The sequence below is a fragment of the Dermacentor silvarum genome, chromosome 5, assembly GCF_013339745.2.
Source record: "Dermacentor silvarum isolate Dsil-2018 chromosome 5, BIME_Dsil_1.4, whole genome shotgun sequence".
Lineage (NCBI taxonomy): Eukaryota > Metazoa > Arthropoda > Arachnida > Ixodida > Ixodidae > Dermacentor > Dermacentor silvarum.
This window is the reverse complement of record NC_051158.1, coordinates 87,904,923-87,922,952: the sequence shown is the minus strand read 5'-3', so window position 1 is coordinate 87,922,952 and position 18,030 is coordinate 87,904,923. Positions and strand designations below refer to the sequence as shown.

Sequence of the window (18,030 nt, the reverse complement as noted above, 5' to 3'; positions counted from 1 at the left end):
TGTCATTCTAACGTCGAGATTTACCATGAGATGGGTGATGCTGGATGTGTTTTCCACTCTCGTCGACAGCTCTAGTTTATTGTCGTACATTGCCACTGTAATATCACCGATGATACTGTAACTGGCCTGCACGAGTTCGTCTTATCCTTATCTTCTTTGCGTTTATAGGTGAGGTTCATCCTTCTTTCAGGCCGCCCAGTTGTTCCTTTGCACTATAACCTTCCTCTATGACACTATTTAGCAGCGCCTTGCTCGTCGCACCCATTTGTTTACGTGTATTACCTGTATTAGGGTTTCTTGTAGTCCTGCTGCCGTAGTTATAAGGACCTTTTAAATGCGAAGCATTTCTTGCCGGCGGCTCTGTCCGTCGCTTCCGCGTCCCACACCCCCACAGTACATGCGCGTCCCCTCCCCCTCTCTCTCCTCTAGGAATCCTGTACGGAGCGGCGCCCGCGTGCCACACCCCCACAGCGCATGCGCGTCCCTTCCCCCTCTCTCTCCTCTCCTACGCTCCCCCCTTTCTCTCCTCTAAGAATCCTGTACGGAGGGGCGCCCGCGTGCCACACCCCCACAGCGCATGCGCGTTCCCTCCCCCTTTCTCTCCTCTAGGAATCCTGTACGGAGGGGTGCCCGCGTGCCACACCCCCACAGCGCATGCGCGTCCCCTCCCCCTCTCTCTCCTTTCCTACGCTCCTCCTTTCTCTCCTCTAGGAATCCTGTGCGGAGCGGCGCCCGCGTGCCACACCTCCACAGCGCATGCGCGTCCCCTCCCCCTCTCTCTCCTCTTTTACGCTCCCCCTTTCTCTCCTCTAGGAATCCTGTACGGAGGGGCGCCCGCGTGCACACAGCCCCACAGCGCATGCGCGTCCCCTCCCCCTCTCTCTTCTCTTCTACGCTCCTCCCTTTCTCTCCTCTAGAATCCTGTACGGAGGGGCGCCCGCGTGCCACACCCCCACAGCGCATGCGCGTCCCCTCCCCCTCTCTCTCCTTTCCTACGCTCCTCCTTTCTCTCCTCTAGGAATCCTGTGCGGAGCGGCGCCCACGTGCCACACCCCCCACAGCGCATACGCGTCCTTCCCCCTCTCTCTCTCCTCTTTTACGCTCCCCCTTTCTCTCCTCTAGGAATCCTGTACGGAGGGGCGCCCGCGTGCCACACCCCACAGCGCATGTGCGTTCCCCTCCCCCTCTCGCTCCTCTCCTACGCTCCCCCCTTTCTCTCCTCTAGGAATCCTGTACGGAGCGGCGCCCACGTGCCACACCCCCACAGCGCATGTGCGTTCCCTCCCCCTCTCTCTCCTCTTCTACACTCCCCCTTTCTCTCTAGGAATCCTGTACGGAGGGGTGCCCGCGTGCCACACCCCCACAGCGCATGCGCGTCCCCTCCCCCTCTCTCTCCTTTCCCACGCTCCTCCTTTCTCTCCTCTAGGAATCCTGTGCGGAGCGGCGCCCGCGTGCCACACCTCCACAGCGCATAGCGCGTCCCTTCCCCCTCTCTCTCCTCTTTTACGCTCCCCCTTTCTCTCCTCTAGGAATCCTGTACGGAGGGTGCCGCGAGCCACACCCTACCACAGCGCATGCACGTCTCCTCCCCCTCTCGCTCCTCTCCTACGCTCTCCCCCTTTCTCTCCTCTAGGAATCCTGTACGGAGCGGCGCCCACGTGCCACACCCCCACAGCGCATACGCGGTCCCTTCCCCCTCTCCTCTCCTCTTTACGACTCCCCCTTTCTCTCCTCTAGGAATCCTGTACGGAGGGGTGCCCGCGAGCCACACCCCCACAGCGCATGCACGTCTCCTCCCCCTCTCGCTCCTCTCCTACGCTCCCCCCTTTCTCTCCTCTAGGAATCCTGTACGGAGCGGCGCCCACGTGCCACACCCCCACAGCGCATACGCGTCCCTCCCCCTCTCTCTCCTCTTTTACGCTCCCCCCTTTCTCTCCTCTAGGAATCCTGTACGGAGGGGCGCCCGCGTGCCACACCCCCACAGCGCATGTGCGTTCCCTCCCCCTCTCTCTTCTCTTCTACGCTCCTCCCTTTCTCTCCTCTAGGAATCCTGTACGGAGGGGCGCCCGCGTGCCACACCCCCACAGCGCTTGCGCGTCCCTTCCCCCTCTCTCTCCTCTTTTACGCTCCACCCTTTCCTCTAGGAATCCTGTACGGAGCGCCCGCGTGCCACACCCCCACAGCGCATGTGCGTTCCCTCCCCCTCTCTCTCCTCTTCTACGCTCCCCTTCTAGGAATCCTGTACGGAGGGGTGCCCGCGTGCCACACCCCCACAGCGCATGCGCGTCCCCTCCCCCTCTCTCTCCTTTCCTACGCTCCTCCTTTCTCTCCTCTAGGAATCCTGTACGGAGCGGCGCCCGCGTGCACACACCCCCACAGCGCATGCGCGTCCCCCCCCCCTCTAGGAATCCTGTACGAACGACGCCCGCGCACACAGCCCCACGCGCATGCGCGTCCCCTCCCCCTCTCTCTCCTCTCGTACGCTCCCTTTCTCTCTAGGAATCCTGTAGGAGCGGCGCCCGCGTGCCACACCACCACAGCGCATGCGCGTTCCCTCCCCCTCTCCTCTTCTACGCTCCCACTGGCGCTTCACTGTCTCTTCTCTTCTGTCCCCTTTTCACAAAATGCATTTCGCGCCACAGACAAGTTCACCTAGGAAATACGCTCCCCCCTTTCTCTCCTCTAGGAGTCTGGAGCGGCGTGCACGACAGGTGGTGCGACAGCTGCATACTCCGCTGGGGGCGCCACGGTAGTTCCGCGGTATGAAAATGACGGAGCGCGCGCGCCTCATTCTCTCTCCTGTGCAGCGCCGCGATGAGCGCTCGGACTTGCTAGAGATCTTAGCTGCCGACCGGTTCCCCTGACACCACTATCTCACACGATTCTCTACTCACCACTTACACGGACATCCTCCAGTACTACTGACTCGGAAGATGCATATATTCTCCCGCACAACGTGATCTAACAAGACGTGAGGCCGTCCAATGGCGCAAACTACAAACAGGCAGCTTCCCACACCCCCTCTTATACAGTAAAATATTTCCGCAACAAATAACGCCTTGGTGCAAACACTGCTCATCTCCGGCCACTCTCATACACATGGCGTGGACTTGTACGCATTACAACACAGACAAAACAAACACCCCAGAGTCGTGGGAGTCCCTCCTGCGTAGCTCCGAGCCAGCAGACCAACGCCGGCTCTTCCAGCGTGCGGTGGAGGCCGCGGAATCCCAAGGGATCCCCGCCGACCTCCTCTAAGCCAGCGCAACCGGTCCTTGGACTGGTCCCCTCTTTTTGGGCGAAATAAGGAATTCACCACCACCACCGCGAAACCATCTCCCGCTCAAGCTGCATACTCCGCTGGGGGCGCCACGGTAGTTCCGCGGTTTGAAAATGACAGAGCGCACGCGCCTCATTCTCTCTACAGCCCCTTGATCTTTAATTCTCTCTCCTGTGCAGCGGTGGCGTAGCCAGCAATTTTGTTCGAAGGGGGGGGGGGGGCTCAGGTTTCAGCGCGGCCTCCTTCTTATAGAATTTGTCGTGGGATCAAATGCATGAATAATAACTGCATTGCCAATTTCATTGTATATTAGATGCTGCAAACGAATTATTGAACGCTATGCACTGTCCATTAAAATATGTATGTTTTCATAAACGAATATATTCGTATGCCCCAAAAATTGTGGCAGAAATAACTGCTATCAATGCTTCCGCGTTTTTTTTGCCTAATTAATCAGTAAAGAAAACATTACATGAACTTTAGAACTATTGACCCTTTTCGCGGAGCAGTTTGTTTTAGAGAAACGAGATGGCGCTCACGGCGGCGCGCCATACCTCTCCTCAGCGACCGCGCACGAAAACGAAACCATTACCGCTTCTACCTTGCTTCTGTGCGATCAGCTGTCGGAAATGCAACTGAGTTTTCACTAACACACTGTGCTCCAATCATTCTAGATTGAATAATGTGGATTGAAGACGTGTGCAGTAGTTGGCTGCAAAAATAGTGACTGGCATGTTAAGGAATAGAATGAATCTATGTGGCGAAGTTCGCTGACCGCTGCTGCAATTGTCCGAACGTGTTACCGGCACTTCGTGATGTACGGATTTACTCGAGGATACAGAAATTTACTCATCCGCCAGCCTTCTATCGCTAACCTTCAAAGAAAGGGCGTCATCCCCAGAACGTCGGCAAGAGTGAGTACCACTCGTTAAACAATGACAAAGGGAGTAGCGCCGCTTCCTGTCATAGTAAGTTTCGCGCACGTTATCTATACACATCTGTCCAAATGGCAGGAACACTTACGCCCACTCTATCACCGATGTATCAAGAATAAGTGAATGGACGCACACTTGAATATATGCGCATGTATACACACAATAAATGACGGACTACACCTATGGCGCACCAATGGTCGAAGCTGAATGTTTCGTGACGGTGCACAAGAGTAAGCAAGTTACTAGCTGTAATATATATTTGCTACAAGGTATTACAATGTACAAAACAGCTACGTTGCAAGCCTTGTGCGCAGCAAGAACAAATCTATCGGATTCAGAACTGAGCACACCCGCGAGCGATTAGGCAGAAAATAATCAGATAGTGGCCGCAACGAGGAACTTCACTGAGTCAGAAACTGACAAGCCACTGCTTCAAAATATTTGCCGAATAAAGAACAAAGAGCAAAACACACTAATCCTGACTGAATTCATAATCGCAAAGCTTGAAATGCATATTTAGCCCCGCTTTTAGAAGAAGCACCATATACACTGCTTGCGCCGTTTGGACATAGCTTAATCAGCTCCGAAAGCGCTTTTGCATGTTCTCTGAAGCTGCAGGTGATCAAAGCTTCGTGTCGTCCACCTAGTCACCGTCTACGTTATCTCCGAAAAAAAGAGGTTTTCTAAGCCGCGCCGGCGTCATACACTTCCATTGTAAACAACGAGGCAACGGAGGCAGTTGAGGCATGCAATGGACGCGTCATCACGTGATAAAATATGGCAGCGCCCACGGTTTCGCCGCGAAAAGGGCCAATATCAGTTCTAAACCAGCAAAGCACTGCATGCAGCTTATATGAAAAACGTAAAGGCCATGAAATGAATAAGTTGAGGACAAATATTTTGATGAATCTTTGTCATTCAAGAACCTTGTTTACATTTTTCTACATATGCAACGGCCAGGAAGAAACCTCAATGATGCTATCCCTCGTTGCAGTCGATTGCGCAGGAGCAGCTGTAATTCGTCGTGTATTGTAATTACACCGAGATAATACTCGCAGCAGTGAGTACAAATAAAAAGTGGGAGTTCTGCAAAATATATATTAGAAATGCGAAGATAGAATGGAATATAGAAATGCGAAGATACAACTCGCTAAAGGGCAAAAAAAAAAGAGTCGCTGGAAACAAAGTTCACTGCTTGTATACACAAAACCTCGCAATAAGATATTTAAGAATACGTATGAGTCTCCAATAAATATACGTATTTAAGCAAACGTCAGTGTATATAATGCGTCAAATAAGACAAATAAACATGTTGCTCAGTGACAGATAGTAAACTTTGCGCACAGAAAGACAGATGATCTAGGCAAGAACATAACTACGATCGCAGAAATCGTGATATGTATACTTGGGCCATGCAGCGGTCGCGACAGTGCCATGTGGGTAGAATAATAGAGGAATAATGCATAAATCAGTACGAAAATGTGTAATCTTTGTGTAATTGTGTAACGCCAACAATTATTCTGCACCCAAAATTAAAGGAGGTATTCCTTCGTTTCAAAAAAGAAATAAAAGCAGGTAGCTGAAAAGGAAAGAAAAGGACAAACGAAGGCCACACATGATGCGGTGAGTTGAACTACCCAATATCCGAGTGTGTTTTTGGCGAACGGCGCGTGGGCCGGGCTTTCAATCAGCAAGGTCGGTCAAAATTGGTTATTGGTATCCTCGTAATTTTTGTATTCGCGTGATAATTGTGATCATGATGTTAACTGCTAGAATAAACGGCGGAAATTTCTGCGGTTTTAAAAGCTATTGAACGGTCATACGTTTTAATAATTAAGAAGTTATGGACCTGAAGGAACAGTGCTTTTTACTTGCATTGATTTTTGCTGCTTCGCTATCTAAAGGACAAACTTCTCACGGCGGGAAAGTTGAGCGAAGCGGTCAATGACTTCGGACACGCTGATGCCGACGTCTCTGTGGGTCCATAGAAGCGCCAGCCTAACCATGCGTTCCACAGACATTGTAGAGCGCGAGTAGTTTTTTAGTAAACTATGGTTAACAAAATATTCTCTCTTTGCTGGCAGTGGTCACTGGAAGGGTGACTAGAAGCTGCAGCAGTATTTACACATTTACATAGAACCTGCTGTCGCAGTGAGAGATGGGAATCTATTCCGGTGCTAAAACCTAAAATACTCCCTTCATGTCGTTGGCATACTTGTTTAGGTACCTTGCAGAAACAGTAGGCTGTTCGATTCCAGCGATGTACGTCGTTTTGTCAGGAAGTATGGTGAAGCCGCCTGCTTTTGAATCTAAGCTTTCTTTGATAATCTCACCACAAATTTCTATAATTTGGTCTTGTGCATGTGGGCTTAAATACGAGGCAATACTGCATGGGGCAACATTACAAATGGTTCTTCAGATATGTATCTCCGCAATCAGCTCGCATGCGAAGAAGCACTCTGAAAATGCCTGTATTTTCAGCAGGGGCATTGCTTAAATCCATAGGGCCCCTGTCCCTGTGGCCACGGAGAGTCAGACCTTGTCGCCCGCAAAAAAAAAAAAGAAATCCTCAATAATAGACCATTCACTTTCTTCTGTTTTCTCATATTTTACTTTGCCTGCCCTGGTCCAGCTGATCAATCACATTGGGCGTGCTTCCTGAAAATGTTTGGAGAAAATTATCAGCTGCTAGCTGACAGTCACGGTGATATTTAGTATTTTCGTGTGTGTGGGAGATTGCGAGCGTGCGCTTCCATTTATGGAACGGCTTGGACACGAGCGTTCCAGTGCACGCATGTTGGCCCAAGTTTATTAACCCCATAAAGTTCTAGAATTGAAAATATATTAAAGCATGCCCATAGAGAAAGAAATTCAACAAGAGGGGACACTCGGCAAAAACTGGCAACAGGAAACACGTCGCCATACGTCACGCTATACTTTTGACACCGAACGTTAGCTGCCGCGAGCATCGAAAAAAAAAAAAAAGAAAATGAACTTGAGTTAACAGGCATTGATTTATTTTTAAAATTCTTTGCCGCGAAAATTAAAACGTTTTGCGTATAAATGAACTTAAGCTTTGCGACATATTTTGCTTGCCTTACCTAGCCACAGGTCGATGACGCGCCAGTTACATGCGTCATCCGCCAGACACTCCCCCGAAGCCAGCGAGGATGGCTGCGCGCGCGTTTGAGCGCTCGCGCGCGGCGACCCGTCTGTCTCATTCTTTTTTTCTTTTTTAAATGTAACCTGGTTTATTGGTCTCTCGGCGTATTCTTGCGTTCATTCTGCACTGGGACAAGACACCACTGCACTATTGGACTACGGCAAGGTGAGAACTCTTGTTTCACAGTCTACGACGCAATTAGGCTTACGGCACGGGACCGAGACTTAAGACGCAGTTAGCGAAAAACAGCTCGGCCATCCTGGCGCAGTTAATTTGAGTAAATGAATCGTGCTGAGACATGTTTCCGACGCTTCCTAGGGGACTATTGTAGCTTATTTCGGTTTTTGAGCCACACTGGCCGCACAGGGCGCCGTGTCGCAGTTAGCGAGAACTCAGCCGTGGTGTTTAGTCTAGTGCATCTTGCTAGGAGAAGTTTGTGCCGCTTTCTCTGACGCCAAACATTACTGAAAAGTAATTTCGTTACTTTCTGGGGTACTTTTGAGGCACGCTGGCCGCACAGCGCGCTGTGACGCAGTTAGCGATAAGCAGCTCGGCCGTGGTGATAAAGTTAGTTTGGCGTGTAATGAATCTTAGAGGGACAAGTCTGTGACATTTTTTGTGGCTCCGCAACATATACCTTCTTTCGGTACTCACGCCTGTTGAAAACGCGATGGGCGATTGCCAAGAGTGATAACATCGGGTGTGCTGCTGGCGCCGGCAGAACGCGCGAAAGATAACGCGGACGAACATATGAGAAACTTGTAATTCGAAAATTACGTCTTCTAAAGGACTGAAAAAAGGCATTGCACCCACGCATTTGTCTTGAGTGCCTGTTGCGTCCGTCTCTGTGGATGTCGCGTACCGTCGCGTCGCCCGAGGCCAAGTTTTGGAAACGCGAAGTCGCTCGTGTATTTGTGCCGCCTAAGTGCAGGAAATAATGCCCGGAAATTGGGGAACGCTTGGAAATCAGATGTTTTCATATATGTTTGGGATGAGTCGGGTATTTTCTACGCCATGTATGTAAAAGCGAATTGCTTTTGTTTGTAATGCCGCCCATTCACCGCTTTCGCACGTTTCGCCTCGCAGTATTCCTATGTCTAAATACCAAAATGACTCATGCTTGTAACCTGCTGTTACGTGCTTGGAAATGTAACATGCTTGTAATTTACTTTTTTTTTCAGCTGGTACCGTCCGGTGGAGCTTCATACAGGAACTAATGCCTTACCTGCTGGTGTCGCAACGTTGGATGAACGCACAAAAAGCGCGGAACGAGCTTTTATATAGAGCAAAATAAATATTTCCTCATTGCACAAAAGGTCTTGCGTCTACTTTGTGAAATTGCACGTGGCACAGATTCGATGGGACATTACGAGATCGTTCGCAATCATTTTTACTAAATAACAAACCGATTCTGCACGAAGAGCAAAAAAAAAAAGGAAAAAAGGGGGGGGGGGGGGCGCAGCCGGCGTGCTAGCTTGCGTTCAAAATACGCGCGCCCAAAACCGAAACCGGAAGTGATGCAAGTGATCGACACCGACCGCTTGGCACGCTGCAGTCAATTCGGCCGCTGGGCCCCATGGGAGTGTCCCCTCTTGTTGAATTCCTTTCTCTATGGCATGCCTTTGGAAATGTCAGCGCACCTTTCGTGCCAAAAGTTTATGAGAACTTTATACCCATAAACTTTCGTAATTGAAATCCATGCGCTCCGTTTATTCCGCGGCCGCTGCGAGATGCCACGACGCGCCCGCTCGATATCGAAAAGCCCTTGAAACTTTCTGCTTGGCTGGGCTCCTTACGTTATGTGACTCCAGATGCTTGGGCGTTTCGACGAAATCCAGCCCGAGTTCGCAATGTTCGTGCCGAAATGTCTTTTCGAGCGTGAAAAGGACATTGTAGACAAAATCCAGCATGATTGCCGTCGTCGGTGGTAGTTTTGGTCGGCGGTGCATGCCAGCACGAAAAAATTTCGGGGAGGGGCTGAAGCCCCCCCCCCCCCCCCCCCCCCCCCCCCCCCCCCCCCCCCTGGCTACGCGCCTGCTGTGCAGCTCCGCGATGAGCGCTCGGGCCGCTGCCGCGAAACCATCTCCCGCTCAAGCTAACCATCTCCCCGCTGCTTCGCATCCACACATGGTTGCGAAGCGGGAGATGGAGTAATTTTTGTGGAGGTTCTTTCTTTTCAGTAAAACATTACGTTAAATTTTCAACTGTTAGGATTCCCGGTTGCTGCATCTGGTTAAGTCTGGGCTACGCTCTCTTTATGGCTAAAGTTATTATTAATTATGTCCCTCATGTACGGCAGCGCGTAGTCTCCTTCGAAGATGTTGCCACCTTCATTCTTAATAAAGCAAAAAAGGAGCAGCGTTGAAGGCGCCATCTCATGGCGCTCAGTTCAACTACAACACATGCAGATATTGTTGCAATGACCGACCACTTGCTCGTCAGCGGTTGGCGTGATTAATGATTATCTCATTGCGAGCATAAAAGATATGGCCAGAGTCACTGTTACGTTCGGAGACGGTGTCTTCGAAGCTGAGAGGGTTAGGTAACAGGCTTGATGTTTGCAGACGAAATCGGTGATGAGAATTAAATCTGTGCTTACCAGTCAAGGTAACCTAAGTTTTGACAGCGATAAACAACAATGGTAGGCCGGGATATAAACATTAACACTTTATTTATTTCGTAGAAAGCTCAAACGCAAACTATCGCAAAGAACAGGGAAATAATGAATTCCACAAACGACTCACGTAAATTGACAAAGGAAACCCGTTATATAGCAATGGCAAACAGTGAATTGAGCCCCGGTCAAACAGCAGCGGTTTAAACGTGGGCAAGCCCGCCGGACACCTACTGTGATGCGCATGCGCGGATCCCTCGACGCGGTTGTCGACGCAACATGGGCAGGTTTCACGTCTGCATAAAACCACTCTAAAGTCATTTGCGCTTGCCTCTTCGAATCTATCAATAATTTAATTTGCACCTACAGTTGTGCTTTGCATCAGTATTGGTTTACCGGATGTTCTTCAGAGGGCGTGAATTCATTATGGAAGAATGTCTGTGGTTGTAGGGCGGTATCATGAGAGATCGGTCATCCGCATTAAACGCTCAAAATTGCACGAAAGTTTTCTTTTTGAGCATACTCGATTCTAAATCAGAAATTCTAAGTAACAAAATATATGGGGCTGCAGTCATCAATCAAATGTGTAGAATGTGAGGGTACTAAAAATACAAGACGGTCAGACCCTAGAAAATGGTTATCGTAAAATAATACCAGCGCCAGACGCAGGCCTCTGTTAGCGTGCTAGGGGCACATAAACGGGTAATCGCAACCCATGTCGATGGTGATCTGTGATGACTCTATCTAATCTCAGGTCACGGGTAGTTAAGATATTGGACCGCCAAAGTACGCAGCTCACTAACGAGAGGACGCTCTCCGCCCTCCTAATTTAATTTTGTCCATTTGGCATCCTTTCAACCTCACACGTCACAGCAGGACGATATTCATATTGCAGGTGTTCAAGTACTCAGACAACGAGGCCGCTGTAAAATAGAGCTGTGTTGTAGTAGAGCAGTTCCGCTCAATAACCTGTGTCACGTGTTGGCGATGTTCCAAACTGGCCGCCGTCACTAGCGATATACCGGCGTGGTCGCTCCAGGGTCCTTGATGTCGTCTATCATGAGGTAGCTCCGCACCTTCCTCCAGCAGTATTCATCCAGATCGTCCAGTTGAAGTCGTCCGCCTGCACGCGAGTTGCACTCCACACGCTCTTTGACGACACCGGCGAGCCGCATGAAGTCGTGCAGGCCTTCGGCTCTGCTGAACTTTCGTCGAACCATCGCAGAGGCCTCGGCCACGTTCAGGGACTCTTGTTCGGCGAGCTCCTCAAGGAGGGGAGGATGGCGCAGCACTCGCTCCAAGGCTCGAACGCAGCGTCTGCGAAACGTTGTCAGGGTTTTTCATGTACCGATGTTTTCGGGCTTACAAATATGCAGTCACGTTCTGGCAGATAGGTTGGACGCGACACCGAACGCCGCTGTAACTGACGGCACGAAATATTTTAGTGCCCGTAATGCGTCCCCGCGATGTTGAGCTTTAGAGAAAGAAAATTATCTCAGAAACAGCAGCTCCGCAGCTTCTGTAACGCCTTCGCAAAAGAGAGGACGGGTAGCTTTTTTTCTCGAGAATTTATAGTACGATGCGTTCAAATGTAGAGTGATTTGAGAGGTTAGGAACACACTCGTACTTGGCCTCAATATGTTAGGAATACGCCACTGAGGTAAGCTGAACAGTGTCACCGCAGCTAGAGATACTGGCCTGTATGATTTAGGAGTGCTTGTGCGAACGCAGCTAAATCAGCCGTAAACAACTATTTGAGGACTTAAGGGCAGAATAACATTCGGACAGAGCGTAATGTAGTGACAGAGATAAGGGTACGAAGGGATCACTTACCGTATTATAAATCATCATCATCATCATCATAATCATCATCATCAGCCTATTTTATGTCCACTGCAAGACGAAGGCCTCTCCCTGCGATCCGCAATCACCCCTGTCTTGCCCTAGCGTATTCCAACTTGCGCCTGCAAATTTCCTAACGTCATCATCCCATCTGGTTTTCTGCCGACCTCGACTGCGCTTCCCTTCTCTTGGTATCCATTCTGTAACCCTAATGGTCCACCGGTTATCCATCCTACGCATTACATGGCCTGCCCAGCTCCATTTCTTCCGCTTAATGTCAACTAGAATATCGGCTATCCCCGTTTGCTCTCTGATCCACACCGCTCTCTTCCTGTCTCTTAACGTTAGTCCTAAGATTTTTCGTTCCATCGCTCTTTGTGCGGTCCTTAACTTGTTCTCGAGCTTCTTTGTTAACCTCCAAGTTCCTGACCCATATGTTAGCACCGGTAGAATGCAATGATTGTACCTGCCTCATGACTCCGATTATAAATAATATACAAATAAAATTCACTGCTTAGTCATTGAGAGATTGTGGAGGACAATCAGTTACGCATATCGGTTCACACAAACATATATGTAAATATGTTACGCTAGTGTTACGCTAAACAAAATCTAAAGCGAGCGCATATTCTCATACCGAAAGAAGGTGTAGAGAAGCTGCATTTCCACAGGGCTAAAGTATTTCACTGCATCCTTATATCTGTGTTTCATGCAAAAGGCGGAAGCTCGATGTCCGGAGAAAAAGTGAACACATATACACGCACGCACGCAACCCCACAGAAGAATAAAAACAGACAGGGAACAGTAGTGTTTTTGCGTGCGTTTCCTTTCTGTGTTAATCATGCACAAACTAGGACATGCACAAGGTATTTTAAAGGTACCCTCTGTTCCGCTGTATTTTCTTCATGATTCGGCGAATGGGACCAATGTCGGATGCTGTCTCAAGCTTCAACTCGTTATGGACTTTATAGGCATTGACCCGGCCCTACGACACCTTGATAGGAAATAGGAAATATAGGAAACACCAGTTAACTCAGATTTCTTATGAACACATTGCCATTTCAGCCCCGAAAGTCACACGATATCTCAGCCGGCTATGTTCGCCGATAGCGAGGTAAATCGAATAATACTTTGCCGGATTCGTGCATTATTGTACAAGTTCATTGAACTAAAATTACAGTATTGAGATGTGATGTGCCGGATAGAATGAGAGGGCTGAAGATAAGAGTCCACATACCTGTCCAGTGTCCTGCCGTCTGTGAAATCTGCAGCGAGTGTCACAAAGCTGGCGTTTCGACGCACTGTGTCCCAGACGGCGAAGGATTCTTGAGTCACTCTCTTATCTAGGTACGGCCACGTGTCTATGCTCACCAGAATGTAGTTCTCTGCGATGCCAAAACAGAGGCGCCGAAAAAAGCCCCTGTTGATCATCGTAACGTGGGAGTTGAAGGACACTCTTCGTATGCTCTGACTCGCGTTGATGACGTCAGCCAGCAGCTCCACTTCCCGCTCGTACACAGGGTTTCGGACCCACATGCCATGTACGAAGTCTAATCGCAGCTTTTTTAGGCTCGTGCTTGCAGCGAGCGACTCGAAAATTTCTCTCCACGCTCTGCGTGTGGTGTCCATGAAGTCAGGGTCATTGAAAGAACATCTGAGCCGCAGAGTTTCAAGAAGTGATACTTTCCTAATGTATTTTGCGATGGCCGAGCACAGCTCAGCGTCACTTGAGTTGACGTACAAACCTAGGCTCTTCATTGGGAGGGAAAGCTGCAGCAAGGCTAACTGTTGCCCTTGACTACCATCGGGACAACTGAAGTTGACATCTGAAAATGACTTGGATTCGAGTAACTCCAAGTCGAAGACATTTTCTAGAGTGCCGAGAGAGACTTTTGTTTCAGCGCCACTTTCCTTAAGCGCTTTGCAGAATCTTGGCAAATACCTGTACGTATAGCAATAGTTAGGCATGTGTACGGTCAGCCTTTGGAAGAATTGCTTACTCGACACAGTCCAGAAGAACTGGACCCACTGTGCCGGCTCCAGGAATGAGAAAGGAAGCTCGAGTCTTTCCAATGTGTCGTTCTTAGTGAGCGCAGTGTGCAAACAGGCTAAATCAGTACCGGGAGGAACTACTAGTTCTGCGTGATCGCACACGATGGTAAAGTTGCGTATTACCTTGTTTTCTGTGAGCATCCTCGCTACTAGCTGGGCGGTGCCGGCATCCAGCGCAATGCCGTAAAAGCTGAGGTTCTGAATGGTATTGTTTACGATAAGGCCAGCCGCCATCCACCTGAAACACTTCCGCCTATTTCGGTGACCTGATTCAACACTTAGTGTCATAAGTGACTTGGTAGTCATGAGATATTCTGAGAAGTTTCCCTGGCCAGCGTGATATATGACGGAACTGTGTATCCCCAGCTGTCGCAGAGTTGCATTCTCTTTTAGGGCATCAACAAATAACCTGGCTCTGCTGTCATTCAGACAGGCTTTGGATACATTTAGGGTTCTCAAAGTGCTCAGCCGTAAAAGTGTCACAACTGTCGGCGCAAAGTGTCGGCAGGTCCTTATGTAGGTGACGCATTCGAATTCTTCCAGGTTTCTGAGGGAGCCTATGACCGCGTGGAGGTCCGTGCTCGTGAACTCGAAGATGCCGACCTTCATAGTCTTAATAGACGGGTTGCGGTTCAGGCCATCGCACAAAAGCGCCCCATGCGAATGCCAAACGAAAGGATGAATGAATATATGTTGTATGCAAGCGTGGCTCTTGAGCAGCCAGCGCATAAGCTGAGCAGCTTGACGCAATTCCATGTCTGGACAGACTGAAGAGTACATCCCCTCTTCTTCCAAGCCCATAAGGTACAGCTGGCCAAATCTTCCTGTCATTTCCCGCAGTTCCAGTTTGACAGTAAATAGCAGTCGGTTAATCGTGGACAAATAATTGAAAATTACGCATGTGCATTCTTGGGTCATTGAACAGAGCGGTAAGTAGCAATTGGTGGTAGCTTCGGAGAAAGTAACAGCGAAGGGGCTCATGTCGGCCAAGAGGAGGCCAGAGGTAGCTGCGTGCTCCATCTTCGAATCCGGCTGTAGGCCCCTTTCACTTGATTCAGCCCTTCCCTTGTCCCCTGCGTAACGAGTAAAACCAAAAGAAAAATTAAATTATGGGGTTTTACGGGCCAAACGTAGCACAGTGGAGGATGTAGAAGTGTCAGGTAGGGTAAAGTGCAGTGACCATAGGTTGGTGAAGTCTAGAATTTCTCTCAATTCGAAGAAAGAAAGAGTAACATTAGTCAAGAAGAAACCGGCTAACCTAGACGCAGTAAGGGTAAAAGCAGACGAATTCAGGCTGGTGCTCGCCAACAAATATGCAGCTTTAGAACAGGAAGATAAAGATACCATAGAGGTAAAGAGAGAAACCCTAACTATGTTGATCTCAGAAGAAGCAAATGAAGTGGGAGGTAAGGCACCAAAGCAACTAGTCAGTAAGCTCTCCCAAGTAACAAAGTACCTAATTAAGAAACGACAAAGCATGAAAGTGTCAAACTCAAGAGATCAGATAGAATTCGCTGAGCTGTCGAGACTGATCAACAAGAAGAAAGTGAGAGATATTCTAAATTATAACGTGGGAAAGATTGAGGAAGCCGTAAAATATTGGCGCGGCATGAAATCAGTTAAGACAACTTGGCATGGGGCAAGGCACGATGTGTGCACTCAAATATAAGCAGAGTAATATCATCAGCAATTTCGATGACACAGCAAAAGCTGCGGAAGAATTCTACTCTGACCTGTACAGTGAGTACTCAGAGCAGCGAAGCTACTCTCATTCGAAGTAGTGATGAACATGATACAGAGTATCCTTGTATAACTAGCGATGAAGTTAGAAGGTCCTTGCAAGGAAACACCAGGGGAAAAGCTGCTGGAGGGACATTCTACGATGGACCATATCCGTGTCATCAATCATGTAATCGAGAAGTACAATTTGCGGAGTACCAAAAGGAGGAGTACAATCTACCTCTCTATATGGCTTTCATAGATTATGAAAAGGCATTTGTTTCAGTGGAGATACCAGTAGGCATAGAGGCACTGCGTAATCAAGGAGAACAGGAAGCATACGTGAATTTCTTAGGAAATATCTACGAAGCTTCCGCAGCTATCTTGGTTGTACACAAGAAAAGTAGAAAGTTACCTGTCAGCATGGGGACAGGCAAGGAGACAGAATCTATGCAATGATATTCACTGCATTCTTTGAAGAAGTGTTCAAGTTTGACTGGGACGGCTTAGGAGTGAGGATCAACGGCGAATATCTCAGCAACCTCCTGTTTGCAGATGACATCGTCCTAGTCCTATTCAGCAACAATGGGGACTAATTACAACAAACGATTGAAGACCTTAACCGACTAAGTGTAAGAGTGGGGCTGAAGAATAATATGGAGAAGACAAAGACAATATTCAATAGCCTGGCAAGAGAACAAGTATTCAGGATGGCCAGTCAGCCTCTAGAATCTGTAAAAGAGTACGTTTATCTAGGTAAATTACTGACAGGGGATACTGATCATGAGAAGGAAATTTACAGAAGAATAAAATTGGTTTGGAGTGCATATGGCAGGCATCGCCAAATCCTCACTGGGAGCTTACCCCTGTCTTTGAAAAGAAAAGTGTACAATCATTGCATTCTACCGGTGCCAATATATGGGGCAGAAACGTGGAAAACAAAGAAGCCCGAGAACAAGTAAACGACAGTACAAAGAGGGATGAAACAAAAAATGTTAGGCCTAACGTTAAGAGACGGGGAGAGCGCGGTCAGCATCAGAGAGCAAACGGGGATAGCCGATATTCTAAGTGACATTAAGAGAAAAAAAATGGAGCTGGTCAGGCATTGTAATGCATAGGACAGATAACCGGTCAAATTTAAATTATGCGGGCATTACGGCAAGGTGCGGGAAAAGGTTGATGGTGAATAAATAGCGGCAAATGAAAATTACCACTTGTGTGGCATTTTGTGGCGCAGAATCGTGCACGCACAAAGTTAGGAATACTTGTGTCCATGACAGTACTCATTTACCCATCCATACACAGGTGCTCGCCGGCACCAACAGCGGTCCCGCAAGCTGTGGCTCTGTGCATGTTTGTGGTAATTCAATGCGGGTCGTGTAGTTGTCCATTCGTTGTTTTGCCCTGTCTTATCGCGTGTTACCCGCGGTGGTGTATCAAAGGCTAGGGAGTTCCCGCTGCCAAGCACAATGCCTCGTGACCGTTTTTCCGGTGGTGGCATTTCGATTAGGGCGAAATACAAAAAATAATAATAATAAACGCCCGTGTTTCGTGCGTTGGGTGCACGTAGGAGAATCCCTGGTGGTCGATATTAATCCGGAGGGCTCCAATAACCTCCTGTGTAGTTTCTCGGGACGTTAAATACCCATTGTGACTTTTTCTTATATATTGTGCGTACTTCTTTGCAGTGTATTCAATATGCCGGATCCTAATATTCCCTAATTACTAATAATGATGTGATGAAGTGCGAACACAGTGGCTGTTTTTTCTTCAGCTCACTTATTTTACCTTCGCATAATTTTAAATCAGAAGCGATATAATACCTGCCTGATATTGGCGCTTTTACACACGAGAGACCCTAGTGCCCTCCTGATGATGATAATTCAGACGCGTTAATAACGGTTACCATTTTCGAGTTGGTACCTCAGTCACACTGATTACTACCTTTTCTGGTTTGCAGTATTCACTAACTCTAACTTTACAACTACATTTACTAACATGTGACAACCAATTAGTAATTTATAGTCATTCGGTATACTGCGACCTTGCTCTTTAATAGAACAGAGACGCGTTTTTTTAAACGCGTAAAATATCTGCCCGGCACCTTAAAGAAATGAATCTGGCACAAGGTATACATTTGGAGGACCTAATAAGTACGTTATAGGTAATATGCGGGCAAACAATAAGCAGTGTGCGTTAACTCTCGACATTAGAAAAAAAATTGGAGGACGATTAAGCATCGCCTTTAAGAGTGGAACGCGGTAGCATTCAAAGATCCCTGGATTACCATCAACTCCAGCTTTTTAACTTGATAGTGTTGAGGGCCCCGTGTCGCAGAAAATCTGGCGTCGGTCTCGGCTGCAAGAGCCGTCGTCGTTGTCGGAAATAAGCACGCCGAACCACATCATCCCAAACCACCCCGACC

General features: G+C 48.5%; 1 protein-coding gene across 1 annotated transcript in view; it reads right to left on the bottom strand.

Annotated features, from left to right (window-relative positions):
* Positions 1 to 10,888: 10,888 nt before the first annotated feature.
* Positions 10,889 to 18,030, bottom strand: part of LOC125945883 (uncharacterized) — a 39,350-nt gene continuing 32,208 nt past the window's right edge. Inside the window, exons 2-3 of the mRNA XM_049668247.1 lie at positions 13,072 to 14,959; positions 10,889 to 11,309 (exon numbers count right to left, since the gene is read on the bottom strand). Coding sequence (XP_049524204.1) covers positions 11,003 to 11,309; positions 13,072 to 14,906 — 2,142 coding nt within the window. The 5' untranslated portion in view covers positions 14,907 to 14,959 and the 3' untranslated portion in view covers positions 10,889 to 11,002. The remainder of the gene's footprint in view (positions 11,310 to 13,071; positions 14,960 to 18,030) is intronic.